This window comes from Notothenia coriiceps, unplaced genomic scaffold (assembly GCF_000735185.1).
Source record: "Notothenia coriiceps isolate Sejong01 unplaced genomic scaffold, NC01 NC01_scaffold00024668, whole genome shotgun sequence".
NCBI classification, from domain to species: domain Eukaryota; kingdom Metazoa; phylum Chordata; class Actinopteri; order Perciformes; family Nototheniidae; genus Notothenia; species Notothenia coriiceps.
The window spans coordinates 3,914,532-3,928,741 of NW_011357369.1; the positions used below are offsets into that span (position 1 = coordinate 3,914,532).

The following is a 14,210-nucleotide window of genomic DNA, read 5'->3' on the forward strand; positions in this document are numbered from 1 at the left end:
TGAGTCTGCTGAGTCTGCTGTGAAAAAGGGGTGTATCCACTGAGAAATCAGGATGTGTTGATCACACCTGCTCTAAAGAACAGTAAGATGCAGGAAGTAAGAAGTGAACGGGGCTTCCTGCTGCCTTCCACTCCTGCTGACTTACTTCCTGGATTAGACTGAAATGAAGGGCACCTGAGTCCACGCACCTGCACACACAAACTCTCTCTCACACACACACACACACACACACACACACACACACACACACACACACACACACACACACACGCACACACACACACACACACTTGTGATGATTTGCTATTTAGATTTATACTGTCTGACTGTTCTTCCCCCTCAGTCTGCAACACTGGGAGTCCCCTGGAAGTGGACAGACAGACAGACAGACACACACACACAAAGACACACACAGACACACACAGAACATGTGTACATAACATCACTAGGGGAAATCCTCTTTAGCTGGGGACTGTTTGTTTCACTGCGGCCCCTCGCGTGGAGCATCCGCTGAAGGAAGAGTGTGTGGGGTGTTGGCCTAAATGTCAAAGGTAAAAGGTGTCGAAGAAGAGGAGTTGAAGCATGCAATATACCCACTCACACAGGCTGATCTCAGAGTAGAGGAGGGGGAACCCCAACAATTATCTCCCAAACAAAACACAAACAAAAACACTTTTTTTTATTCCGCAGGATTGATGCTGTTTATAAGTGCAAGATCAAAGAAAACGTATCCAAATGTGTCTAAATAAATCCAATCACTTATCTCTGCTATAACCTTAGTCAGATATGTGTGAGGTATAGGTGTGTTTACAGATGAATGGGAATTGTTGATACGTCTTTTATTTCTCTTCATTAAGATCAAGTACTGTTGCAATATGATAAAGACATAGGCCTATATAATCCTTTAATTCTAATACATGTATTTAGTCCGGTTAATTTATTTCGATTTTATAGTATGGAAGAGAATCAAGAAATAAGCCTTAGAAATGTACATGTGAATCACAAACAACATAGTTTCAACCCATTACATATACATTTAATATTAAATTAACTTCTGATGAAAGCATTCTGAGTTTGTAACCCACTGGTCTGGTGTTATTTGTGTATTCTGATCCAGTACTATTTTTATCTTCTTTTATATGCTTTACCTTCAAATATAATTACTATAGATATAAATATGTTCTTATTATTGTATCGTTGTCTATATTCATGTATTTATTTATTCTTTTAGAAATGACTTGTCGTGGTACAGCGATCAGGAACACAATGTGCTGCGGCTGCTGGTGGAGGTCGGAAACTTTTCATGGACGCACTGAGAGGAGACTTGTTTACAAACAGCAGATTCAGAACAAAAACAGAAAGCTTTGCTCTAAACAAGAAAATAGTCAATCTTGTCAACAGTATGGAGGTTCGAGTCAGTCCTTAGTGAATATAAAATATATCTTGAAGTGATCATTTCAGGGGTAAGTGTCGCCATATAACCTTTAACTTTCGTTATCGTGTTCTGTAGTAGGCTGGTATTTCATTATTTTCGGGCTAATGAGTGAGCTAGCTAACATCTAAGACAAGTATTAGCTAAATAACCTTCATTACTAAGCTAACAGCTAATGACATGCTAGCCCGGTCATTTAGCTTCAGCTTTTGTCAAACTGTATGTCTCTAAGCATTATCAATTTCCATTCAGGTGTCTAAAAGCACAGTTCTCTTGACTTCTATAATTGGTAACTAGTCTGGTAAACTTACATTGCTTCTTAAGCCATTAAAATAGCCCTACAGTAGCCTCTACAGTAGGAGTAACATTGTCTTAAAGCATTATTATGAACTGCTGCTGCTAACAATTATTAGCATTGTTGTTAAATCTGGGGATTGTTTTTCTACAAGTACATAATAATAATAATAATAATAATAATAATACATAAATACATTTCTGTCATTTAAATCGACAACATGTCAAGTATTACAAAATGTCCGCCCCAGTTTTTCATATCCAAAGTCTTTCAATGCGATATGATATAAAACAGATAAAGGCACAACATTTGAATATTTGACAAATATTTCATTTAATTTGCTGTTGACTAATTTACCGATCAAGTTATTATTTCTGTGTACATGTTAAACTGTCAGTGTGTCATGCAAGTGATACTTCAGTTTCTCTTTTCACTGAAAGGATGTAGGCAAGACAAATAATTGTAGTCTTAGGGAGGTGCCAATTTGAGATATGTGGGCAGACTTGCATGTGTCACAGAGTTTATTCATTTGATTTACGTATTTAATAAAATCATACTCTGCTGGTATTTACAGTGTCTGTGGGGGCAGTGAGATAAGGCTGAGCAGGTGCCGTGTCTAAGTTACAAAGAGGTGTTGGCTGTGGGCAGTCAGCAGGACACATGGCAGAGGAAGGCAGCAAGCTGACTCTGAGGCGCTTGGAGGCACCGATCCACAAGTTCATTAAAGTGGCTCTGCCCACGGACCTGGAGAGGCTGCAGAAACACCACAACAACATACTGAAGGTGACGGATGAGATCTGGCTGGACACATGATCCCACTCTCACATCCACATTCTCACTTCCGGTCCTCACATGGATAACAGTTTCTCCTTTATTCCACAGTTCCAACAGAGCCAACAATGGGACCGGCTTCATCTGGAGCACGTCAATGCCAGCAGAACTGTGCAGGTATAACATAATAATAATAATAATAATAATAATAATACATGGGATTTTTGTAGCACTTTTCCTAATGATCAAAGACGCTTAACATACATACTTACATAACACTGAAAAACAAAAATAACCAGGTGTGTGTGTGTGTGTGTGTGTGTGTGTGTGTGTGTGTGTGTGTGTGTGTGATACTAGTCATCGGCTAGAAGTTGTAGTGTCTTGAAATATGTGTGAAACAGAAGCTGTAAATTCTAGTTTATACATACTCGTCAAGTTTTTACAGTTAGAATACTAAAAGTGAAAAATGGGAATGGAGAAAAAACGTAAATAATTATCGATAGTATGATCGCGTGTGACCATTTAATTAGATCAGGCTGTACGTTCTTTATGGCAGAACCATTTGGACGTGAACCATAACAGACGTAAACATGTGCATCTTGTTTACAGTCGAAGCAAGGTTTTTTGAGTTTTGGTGAGGATGTCTGAGCGTGAGCACATGGAGATGGATGAAATCCAACACCACCCTCTGGTTTAAAGGCTAGCTTAGGGAAGCATTATGGTTTCAATGAAGTTGAAGTGAAAAAGGGCCTTGACAAAACACACAATATGCAAAATGTGTCTCACTGGAAAAATCATATATGAGAAAAGATATTACATATTTCCTCCACCTTTAAATATTAGCAAGTAGTCACACCGTGAGAGAATTGTCACTTTTGTATTGTGTTATTATTTTATTTCCAAAGTCACAAGCTAATAACTAAACCATCTCCTTGACTACTGAGCCACTCTATCGGTTGAGAGCAAAGAGATGTGATTAAAACTATCGATTAAATCAGTAAAATCTGTTAATTTAAAAAAACATTTTATACATTTCCTTAAAAAGCCTATACTATAATAACTTATTAAATACACACCAGGACTGGATCTGTTTATTATAAATAAATCAACTTTCTGTATAGAAGTTCGGCCTTACAAAATCAGGGCAACAAAAGAGCTGTTGCCCATCCTCAAATGGACCATTTTTTGTGTGTGTCTTCAAGTACTTGCAGTCTTGTTCACATGGTGGGTGTGAAATGTCTCAGAGGATGTTGTTGCCTGGAAGCCACCATGTCTCCGAAGGTGAAATAACTCCAAACAGGCACAAACCCATCCTCTCACCATTACCCTGCCAACTCCAGGGACACACACAGAGTGCTTTACCGTGTCTGCATGGTGTTAATCCAGAGAAGGGTTAGTCTACTCAGCTCCAGATGTGTGTGCACGTGGGCCGGTGTTCCATAGCATAGCAGGATAGATGGATAGATGTCTGTAGACAGAAAAAGAAAGGAGGGCTGTCACTATATCAAAAATATGATTGCATTATCTGAAGATAGTATTATGTAATAATAATAATAATAATTCTATCAGTCAGATTGATTTCATGTTATTGTAGTTATTGTTCCTTTTTAGCAAATTAAACACACTCAAAATAAACAGTCTGTATCCATAGCTTTATAACAGCATACAGAAGGAGAAAAAAGGAGAGGTACACGATTCTTAACCAGATATTATTCTGTGTATTATTACCATTATATCAATAGTACCAGTAATAACCACACCCTTTATAGATCGTAGGTCGGCTAATATGTCTATGAGATGTTTTTCAGTCTGTTTAGTCTGTTGTCCCTCCCCCTAGAAAGAACCTCTCCCCCTTCTTGAAGATTGACATTTACTTCCTAGCCTCGGTGTCCCCACCTTGACCGCAGCAGCCTCAGCACACACTGTGAGACAGGAGCGGAGTAATGCTGTTCTATCATGAATATCTGCTATTGAGTATATGTTTGGTGGGTCTGTCTGTGTGTTGGAGCTTCAAACGTTCACGGTTCATTTGCGTGCTGACAGGTGCCTGACCAGACTGCCTCTCTGTTAATCAGTGTGTTTTTCAGTTTCATGCACACGAGGACCAGTGTATGCATGTATGTTTATTCATGTTGTGTAATTAGCAGCGTGTGTTATCGGCAGTGCCTTGACCCCCTGAGCCCAGAGCGGGTGGCGGTCTGGAGGGCTGATGGCTGGGATGTAATCCTCCTGTCACCCTCAGGGCACGGTGCGATGAGGGGGCTCGTGGTTCCCTGCCTCATATCTGAACCTTATTAAGCCCACACCCCAACGCACACACATTTTCCTTCACTAGGACCGTTTATTGGGATGCTCAACCTGTCAGCATGAGCACTTATTTTCTAATTGGGTTAAAAGGGCCAGGAATTACATTTTTCAAAGGATTTAAAATGTGTTATTTGTACATTAAATTAATTGTTTAGGATCATTTAAGCTGTATCTCCTTCTTTATAAATTGTTTACATAAAGGGGACCTATTATGCAGAATCCACTTTTTCATGTCTTTTATACATCAACATGTGTCCCCTCTGTGTAAAGAGATTCTGAAAGTTTCAGGAAAAAAGATTCTCTCTCTTTTTGTCCTGATCCATTTCTATAAAAACCTGTCTGAAAATGAGCTGATCAGATTTTGGCCACTTTATGATGTCATAACGATGTTTTGGCTTGTGTAACCATTAGCCAATCACCAACCAATATAAAACCTCCCCACCCCCCCCCCCGAAGCCCCTTACTCACCTGAATCTCCTCTTAGAGCACCATTGTGTTTTATTTAACCAAATATCTCTCACAGAGGGGCGTGGGGAGTGGCTCCTTATTTTTATCTAAAGTAAAAGACAGAGAAACAGCACTTTTGAAACAGGGCTGAAACAGAGGGGATTATGGGATGCTGCAATGCACAATCTGTTTGGTATTTCAAGACAAACATTTCAGAGCCATGTTTTATATATATATATATATCTGAGACCGGTATAAATGGGATGTCTTGTTGTGTCTTATGTGTTTTTGCTGTGAGACAGCTCAAAACAGTCTGCTATTAACAGAGACCCATCAGGCAGTCTTCACGTTTTACAATACATTTCTCTACCCTTGATCTCACTGAGAAACCCGCTTCTTCTCTGCCTCCCTGCAGCAGTTGAGAGCGAACATGAGGGAGATGGAGAAGCTGTGCATGAGGGTCCGTGCCGAAGACGCCCCCGCTCTCGACACGCTGGTCCAGCCGGTCAGAGACAGGGCGTCAGCCGCCGCCAGAGACTTCCTGCTTCTGCACTCTAACCCCGTGCCTCAGCCTGCGCCCAAAACACCACCTGCCGCTCAGCCTAACAGATGTGTGTCCAGCAGTTACCACGACGATGACGATGTGTGTGAGGAGCCACTGTCTGGCAGGCAAATCCAGCTCCAGCTCCCAGAAATCCCTGCTGATCAGAGTGCTGCTGAGTCCTGGGACAGCCTGGAAGAGGTGGGGACTAAACATTCAGTCTGGATTTCATACTGGATACATGGATTTCATATTATTATTATTATTATTATTATTATTATTATTATACTCCTTATCTGATTTTATTAATGTTATTAGTGTGTCTTTTTGCTCGAATGTTTTACGGTCCCTTATTCTTGATGTGTGAGTTCAAGGTGTACAACATAGTGTTGGTATGCAAGACAAAGGTTCTCCTCCTTTAAACTTTAAAAACAAAACAAAAAGCCTTGCTCGTAAGATATCATCAAACTTGCTTCATCTGTCGCAAACAACAAAACTATTCCCTGACTAAAAATAGCACTTTATATTAAAGACATACAGACAACAGGTACTTTTAACCTATTTATTAAAAATGTATTTATCTTTCTAAACTTATCTCTATCAATGAATTGTTTTATTCTAAAAGAAAAATCTACCATTTTTACCTTCCTAAAAAGAAAGAAAGAAAATGCATAGGATGAAGGGTTTCTTAAACAACAGCTAAAGAGTTATGGAAGTGAACTTAAGAAGGAGTTCAGCCAAATGAAACACAGTGGGTGTTTTTCACAGCGGACACTTTGATTGACTGGCGTAAAAGCACATTACTAAAAACATAAACCCTGTTGTTGCTCTTTAAGTTTCCCAGTAGGTCGTGGCAGTAGGCAAAACACCTGGATCCTGAAAGTAAACCAGCCAACATCCATTTTATTATGTACACCTTTGCTCTTCCTCATGTGTTTAAATGTCGCTGGATAGCTCAGTGGTTAGAGCTGGCTGCCCATAGGCCTAAACTGCTGACTATTAAGCCGGTTCGAATCCCGAGCTGGCCTAACATTCAGGCAATGTCTCCCCCGCTCAACTCTATACATCTCTAATATAGGCCTCAAAGATACCTATCTTCTGTGAAAAAGGCGTCAATCAAAGCAGGGAACACAAAGTGCAACAAGGTGGTTTCCATACTTTGGCTGTACTAAATGTTGCTATAGTTACGTGCTTTATTTCCTGCTATTTAAAGATCATCTAATGCAGATGACCCCTCTCACCTGTTCATACAGATGCCCCTATTTAGCTGATTTACTGCTAAACATACAACGCACTTTACTATTCATGCTATTGTACAGTAGCTTTAGATTTGTGTGATAACTAAGTTTAACAATAAAATACAGGCGGTCATTTTTTCCTCTCTCAGGACCTGAAGGAGCTGAGTGGTTTGGTGACGGAGTTCTCGCTGCTCGTCCATGTGAGTACTCCACTGCTACGCTCACATTTCTCTTTCTACATGTGTGCACAGCTGAACAAAAGCAGTGTGACAGCCTATAGCGTTTCCAGGAAGTGGTGAGTAGTAGTGTTTGACCTTGTGCCTGTGTTGCCTGGTTAGGCTCCTCAGAGAGAGGAGGCTACACACATCGGCTCAGGATGACTGCTCGGGCCCCAGAGGCCCCCTCGCCCAGGCAGGAGGGGAGATTGAGAAGTAGTCGAGGGCGAGAGGGAGGACTTGCGGGAGGATGGCGAGTTCTCCACAGGGGGAGAGGAGGGGGACAATGGCTGCATCGGAGCAGGTGGAAAACAGACGGCTCAGATTATCACTCGATCCTCAGGGGTGGAGAGAGAGGAGCAGGCCGGCCGAGCGGAGGAGAGATTAACAGGGGAAAAGAAAGTGAGAGAGTGGAGATGTAGTTAGGGTAAAAAAAAACAAGACAGAGGCATGAGGGGGGTGGGGGGGGAAAGAAAGAGCATAGACATGTTGTTGTGGTGTCTCAGGGGTGAAAGGCGCCGATAGGGGAGTAATATTCCAGCTCCGCCACAGTGGAAATACTGAGTGTGTGTTTGTGTGTGAACACGTCAGCTCCGCGCTCTGTTCTTATCTCTCTGTTTCTCTTCGTGTGTCTTCGAGGGCAGTCATCTGCCTGTCATGTGATTGCGCTGAAAATGAAGCCGACAAATATAGCAGTTCAATTGTGAAATTATTTGTTAAGCCGTTTTAATTTAAGGAAGATTTTAAAAGCATCTTATGTGACTAACCTCTTTTAATTGCGTATTCAGTTGTATTAGAGGATTGGGATTGGATTTGAGATCATTAAAACAGAAGATATTATATTATAATATAAAACATAAGCAATGAAGTTCATTATCAATCTTTTCTTTGTAGTACTAAATGACTTTACGGTGCATCATCTGTATAAAGGCATGCTTACACATTCATCACTTTCATTCTTTCCTAGATTTGCCCAAAACTCATAAATATACTTTAACGAAATAGAGATGCAACATTAAGTTGATCCACAGAAAATAAATGAGCAACTGTCTTTCCTTTGTTTTTGATTTATAGTTTAATGCCTTTTTTGGATTATAACATGAAAATAGGCAGAGATGCAACAAAGGTCGCTGACTGAACTCGAAATGGCTCCCTACTTTTTGTCTGTAGATTTGCTGCTAGTTTCTGTTTCATATAATTGTGGAATTAATTACTTTAAGTGTTGGACTGTTTGGAAAGTAAGACAGAAGATGTCGGGTTGGGCTGTGGAAAAAAACGATGGACATTTTCGAATTTGTTGACATTTCAACAAGAAAAACAATAAGCAGATTATTCGATGAATTTAGTTTGTTGCAGCCTTATTATTTTGTTATGTAGAAAATGGACAGAACTGAATCTATAAAATAACTTTTAGCTCAGAGGAGGAGAAAGAGAGAATGGGTGAGGAGGAAGAAGAGGAGGAAGAAGAGGAGGAGGATGAGGAGGAGGAGGAAAGTGCTTGTGGTTGTTGTTTGGTCACTGTGTCCATCCAGCCCTCACATGGAGAGAGACAGCTGCCACTCTGAATATTTCATGAGATCTACACAATGCCACACACACACACACACACACACACACACACACACACACACACACACACACACACACACACAGACCCCACCCCCAGTGACATCCTTTGAATATACCTACAACCTCCACACACACTCATACACACCCAACTTGTGTTAACTTGTGCCATGGAACAGAATCTGTTCAGGCAAAAATAAAATAGAGAACACAACAGGTGGTTGTTTTTTTAGTGTGTGTGTGTGTGTGTGTGCGTGCGTGCGTGCGTGCGTGCAGGTGAACGAGCTTGCTTGAATGTGTGTGTTGGTGTGTGTGTGTGTAGGTGAACGAGCTTGCTTGAATGTGTTTGTGTGTGTGTTTTAATATGTGTTTGTGTGTGTCTCACCCTGTGCATCAGTCCCAGCAGGAGAAGATTGACAGCATCGAGGACAACGTCAACGCAGCCGCTGCCAACGTGGAGGAAGGGACCAAGAGCCTGGGGAAGGTGTGTGTGTGTGTGTGTGTGTGTGTGTGTGTCCTGATGATCTGATATGTGTGTGTGTAATGTTTGGGAGATGGGGAGATCGATGGCACTTTGCCTCCCAGCCATTCCACAGCGTTTGTCCCTATTGATCCGCTCGAATACGGAGGAAAGCTGCAATTAAGGAAATAGAGAGAGGAGAGCGATAGAGGGGAGGGGAGGAAGAGTGATAGAGAGGTAGGATGAGAGGGGGGACAACAGAGGATCTGTGTGTTTGTGTGTGTGTGGTGTTAAAGAGAGGTTTGAATGACTGTTTAATAGTTTTTCAGGAGCAGCATTGGCCTTCCATTATTCAATTCAATACACTCTCACACACTGAGTGTAACTCAGAAGGACGACTCAGTGCCCTTCACACGTATTACTCAATTGAAATGATGAACTTTTGCCTGTAATACTGAGAATGAATCACCTGTTTGTGTTAATGTACAACACACACACACACACACACACACACACACACACACACACACACACACACACACACCAGTGAACACTGTTTCTTTTACCAAGGATTGTGACATTTTTCTAACTTTACTTTCACTGTTTTGTTTGGTGATGAGAGGCTTGTGTGTCAGATGAAGCAGTCTTTTTTGATCTGTGTTTTGCTCACACTTTAAAAAACATAATAGAGGCCTAAAGTAATTACACTGTAATTACAGACTCTTAGACGACACCAAGTCGAGATTCCTGTGTGCTGAAACAAACCTATAAATGCTAACACTGCACAGAACATTAAAAACAGACATTTCTTAGCTGCTTACACAGTCCTGCCAAGGCTACCTAAAGTTATTATGTCAATTACAAAAAAGTGGTATTAATCGAGCCGTGCAGATACTGAGTTGTCCTGGTTACTGAGATTTTTGCCACCATTAAAGAACAAATGAGATAATATTTTTGTGGTGTTCAATGCATAAAAAACCCCGATATTCAACCAAATCTATTCCATTTCATTTCATTGTTATTTAATGTTATGGCGTGATTCCATTCCCCGCCATTGGTGTCGGGTAAAATCAGCTGTTTTGAATGAAATGAAATGGCGAAAAAACCTTTGACACTGTGAGCTGCAACTCTAACATTTATAAAATAAATTTCGCAAATATTAAAATATTCTTTTGAAAGGGTTATTTTAATTTAAATTCACCCAATTGGCGACACAAACAAAGGTCGACCTCTGTCACGCTGCTGCTGGATGTAGTGGGCTGCACATTAGACGGTGGGGGGGGGAGATAAAACAGATGAGAGGTATGTCAGATGTTTTCACGCGTTTGAAAGCTTGTAATCTGTCATCAGGTCATAAAGCGTCACACACACACACACACACACACACACACACACACATAGATATTTCTCCGTCCTCCACAACCTGTGCCCAGAGTCCTTTTAACTCGGCTCAGATTAAATTAAATATTCCCTCAATTGCCACAGGGGTGGGGACAAGCAATGCTAGCTTTTGAACTAGATTAATTTAATGGTGAAGTGTTAATCAAGTGTGTGTCCCTGCATGTGCGTGTGTGTGTGTGTATCTGTGTCATTAATTGTCATCAGCAAAGCGCACCTTCGACTCTGATGATAACAGCCGTAATAACACCCAGGCCACATCTCTCTGATTTCCTCTAAATGGAGATAATGAAAAGTCTTTGAAGCAGCTATGGCGGTGTTGATTTACATTTACACATGCAGGCTTGTTTGGGTCTTCTTCTTTTTTTTTTTCTTCCTCCTTCCCTGGCTGGATTTGTGATCATGAAAGGATAGACGCCTCCAAACTCTACCACAAAGTACTAATGCCTCCCAAGGTGTGTGTGTGGATGTTAAATTAAACTATATCTCTTCTCCCTGTCTCTCCAGGCGGTGGGCTACAAGTTGGTGCTGTTGCCGGTTGCCGGGGCGTTGCTGGGCGGTGTGTTGGGGGGTCCCCTCGGCTTGCTGGTGGGGTTCAAAGCAGCAGGGGTGGCTGCTGCTCTGGGAGGGGGGGTACTGGGGTACGCAGGCGGAAACCTGGTCCAGAAACAACGCAAAGCCAGAGTGGATCTACAGATGAAACGACTGACAGCACCACCACCAGAACCAGAGACACACAAAGACAAATGACCCAACAGTTGTTTCTATGCTCTGACCTCAGGCCTGATCACTAAAGGCTTCGACTAGGAGCTCTAACTGGACCTCCGGCAGTGTCACATTGCCTTAAAGAGACCCGCTGTAACGTCATCAGGCTTCTCTGCTCACATACTTTGATGTTCGGGTATGAATGGTTTGTCTGTGAAGAGGTTTTACCACATTTTATACACAGCTGAATTTGTATTCCCAACGCAACTAAACAGTTATTTACACTACATTATTAAGAATGGTTGGGTGAGATTTGGTGAAATGTCTCTTTTTTTTTTATGTCGTCAATTAAAGGTGGGGTACGTAAGTTTGAGAAACCGGCTTGAGATACACTTTTTGTTATATTCCATGGATTGCTCTTACCATCCCGATAGCAATGAATATCTGAAGTGCTTTGACAACAAATCCATAACAAAATGTCATCTGTGGAAGCCGTAGTACTGTAAAAAGCACGACCAGTTATTTTAGCCGGCCCGGCTGAAAGAACTGGATGGCCTACCAACCATTCTGTCAAATGCTATCCCTAAAAAGGAAGGGCTTTGTCCCAGATTGTGCATCTTCACCAGGGTTTGTCTCCAATGATCATGCCTTCATATTCCTTTAAGCAGGAAATAGTATCCTAATGTGAACAGCTGCACTACGGAGACTACAGTAGCAATGATGAATAGATTATGCATTGAGTCACTGTGGTTTGACCATTGCCTAATGTAACGTGTTTGTTTCAATGTTTATATAAAGTATACTGCTTATATTTACAGACTTGCTAAGTGTGAGAGCATAATTGCACAACGATTCCCAAAGTGCCACTGTCCAGCTCGCTTCAGGAAGAAGCTGCACTTTGTTGATATGCCATGTTTTCTGCCAAATAAAATGTGTGTTTTTTTCCAACAGAAATGTGGTTGAATGAATAGATAACAGGGTGAATGAAACCAGGCAGAGACATACAAAACATCAGACAACACAATATCCTGTAAAATGGTTTTTAATTTACTTTTTTTCAACTCCTCTCCCCCTCTGAGATGACTTGGTTTAGAAATGGCACCCCCCCCCCCCTCCTGTTGGTTGGCTGATATGTCACGATGCAGGCTTCTGTTGTCCTCTATGGAAGGGCAGGACACTCACTACAAACTTAGCAATGGGGTCCTCGCACCCTTAACCTGGCTTTGCATTTATTCATGCTCAGGGGATCTCAGGGATCTAGACATGTACCAAAACCTCAGACATATAAAGAGACAAAACCAGTTTTAAGAGAACTTGTATAAAGTGGCCGACTTTAAATTTCCACCGTTCGTCACATGGGTTTTCCCCTTTTGTCTCGCGGCTTTTTTTTTAAAACACTGGGAAGTCTTTTCTCCCTTTGCATGATGACACATTTGACAACAAAAACAACAGCCATTTCATGAACTTTTACCATTTTAAAAGTACATCATTGGAAAAACATTTGTTCCTCTTTTAGTTTCCCGGGAAAAACAACTCTGAGGTGGAACGGCAAATACTGTGCCTTTAAAAAGGTAGGAAGCCCCCTTTGACTTTGAATGTTTGACAGTAGTGGAGGTAATCAGCATTTTAGACACTGAACATTCAAATAATGTTCAGATTCCTTGGGTACAAAATGGACATAATTCCTGATTGCGTAAGTATCCATTTCCTTTGAGACAATACTTCATAGAGGCACCTTTGGCAATAGTTACAGCCTTAGGTCTTTTCACTAGGCCTGTAACAGCTTTACACATCAAACACTAATTCTCTCACATTCTCCGTTTACGTCTTTTAGATTCGGCTTTATTTAGATATGGGTTGTCCTGTTTGAAAACAGACATCTATTTAACCTTCTGCCGTCAGAGGCAAGGCGGCCGCGCTACAGAAGAGCTGCACACAGCATGATGCTGCCACCACCAGGCTTTACGGTAGGGAGGATGTCTTATTGGAGTTTTAGGTTTTCTTATGACGGCCAAAAGACTCATCACAAAAAATAAAATCCTAATTACATCCACTGTCATTCAGTGCTTTAAAACAGCGACACATGAAAAGGTCCAAGGGGGCGATACTTTTTATAAGCACTGTAAGAGACATCGTAATCTAGAAGCATTTAGTACCAGGGAGAGAAGGGGGTGCATCTCAACAGGCTGGAGTAGCTCTGTATCTTTATCTTCTGTCTCATGGTTTGATTTCATGTTACCCCAATCAAGCATTTAAAAATATGTTTTCTATTCCTTCAGAACTACCGTTTGTGGAGAAGATATGGAGAGAAAGCTACTTCAAACTTCTTATAACTTGTGCTATACAAGTGCATCAGACTAGTTGGTAATATTATTGAGATGCAGCCAGGAGGAGACTAAAAACGCATCTCTCGTCAGACAGGCTGAACTACCCACAGATAAGAACCGTACGACTGGAGTGAGGGAACTCTTCAGGGGTTTTTTTCCCTCTACAAAAAGCCAGGGTGATGTAAAAGAAATGAAATAAAATAAAATAAAGAAAACTCTGCATTTAATTTAGACCAACGATGAGACTCCCATGTAGCACAAACATATTTACAAGCTCCGGAAAAATAATAATAGTAAAAAGACTTCTCTTGATGTCCTAATGCCCCGCTCCCCTACCCGCACACATTTTCTTCTTCCCCCCCTTCCTTTTGATCCAAAATAAAAATTGTACATGAAAGAGTTATGAAAATATAGGTTATTCCAACATGATTGTGTCATGGACTGTTTCTTCTCTTCATTCTCTCTTCAGTAAGGGTGTTGGGTGTTCTGTCCCGCTGGCCTGTCCCAA

General features: G+C 41.3%; 1 protein-coding gene across 1 annotated transcript; it reads left to right on the forward strand.

Annotated features, from left to right (window-relative positions):
• The first annotated feature begins 1,297 nt into the window (after positions 1 to 1,297).
• stx17 (syntaxin 17) lies at positions 1,298 to 11,770 on the forward strand. The gene is made up of 7 exons (XM_010782981.1): positions 1,298 to 1,463; positions 2,302 to 2,510; positions 2,610 to 2,675; positions 5,668 to 5,994; positions 7,181 to 7,231; positions 9,210 to 9,296; positions 11,178 to 11,770. Exons 2-7 carry the CDS (start codon positions 2,388 to 2,390, stop codon positions 11,418 to 11,420), a joined length of 897 nt encoding a protein of 298 aa, XP_010781283.1. The 5' UTR covers positions 1,298 to 1,463; positions 2,302 to 2,387; the 3' UTR covers positions 11,421 to 11,770.
• The last annotated feature ends 2,440 nt before the right edge of the window (positions 11,771 to 14,210 follow it).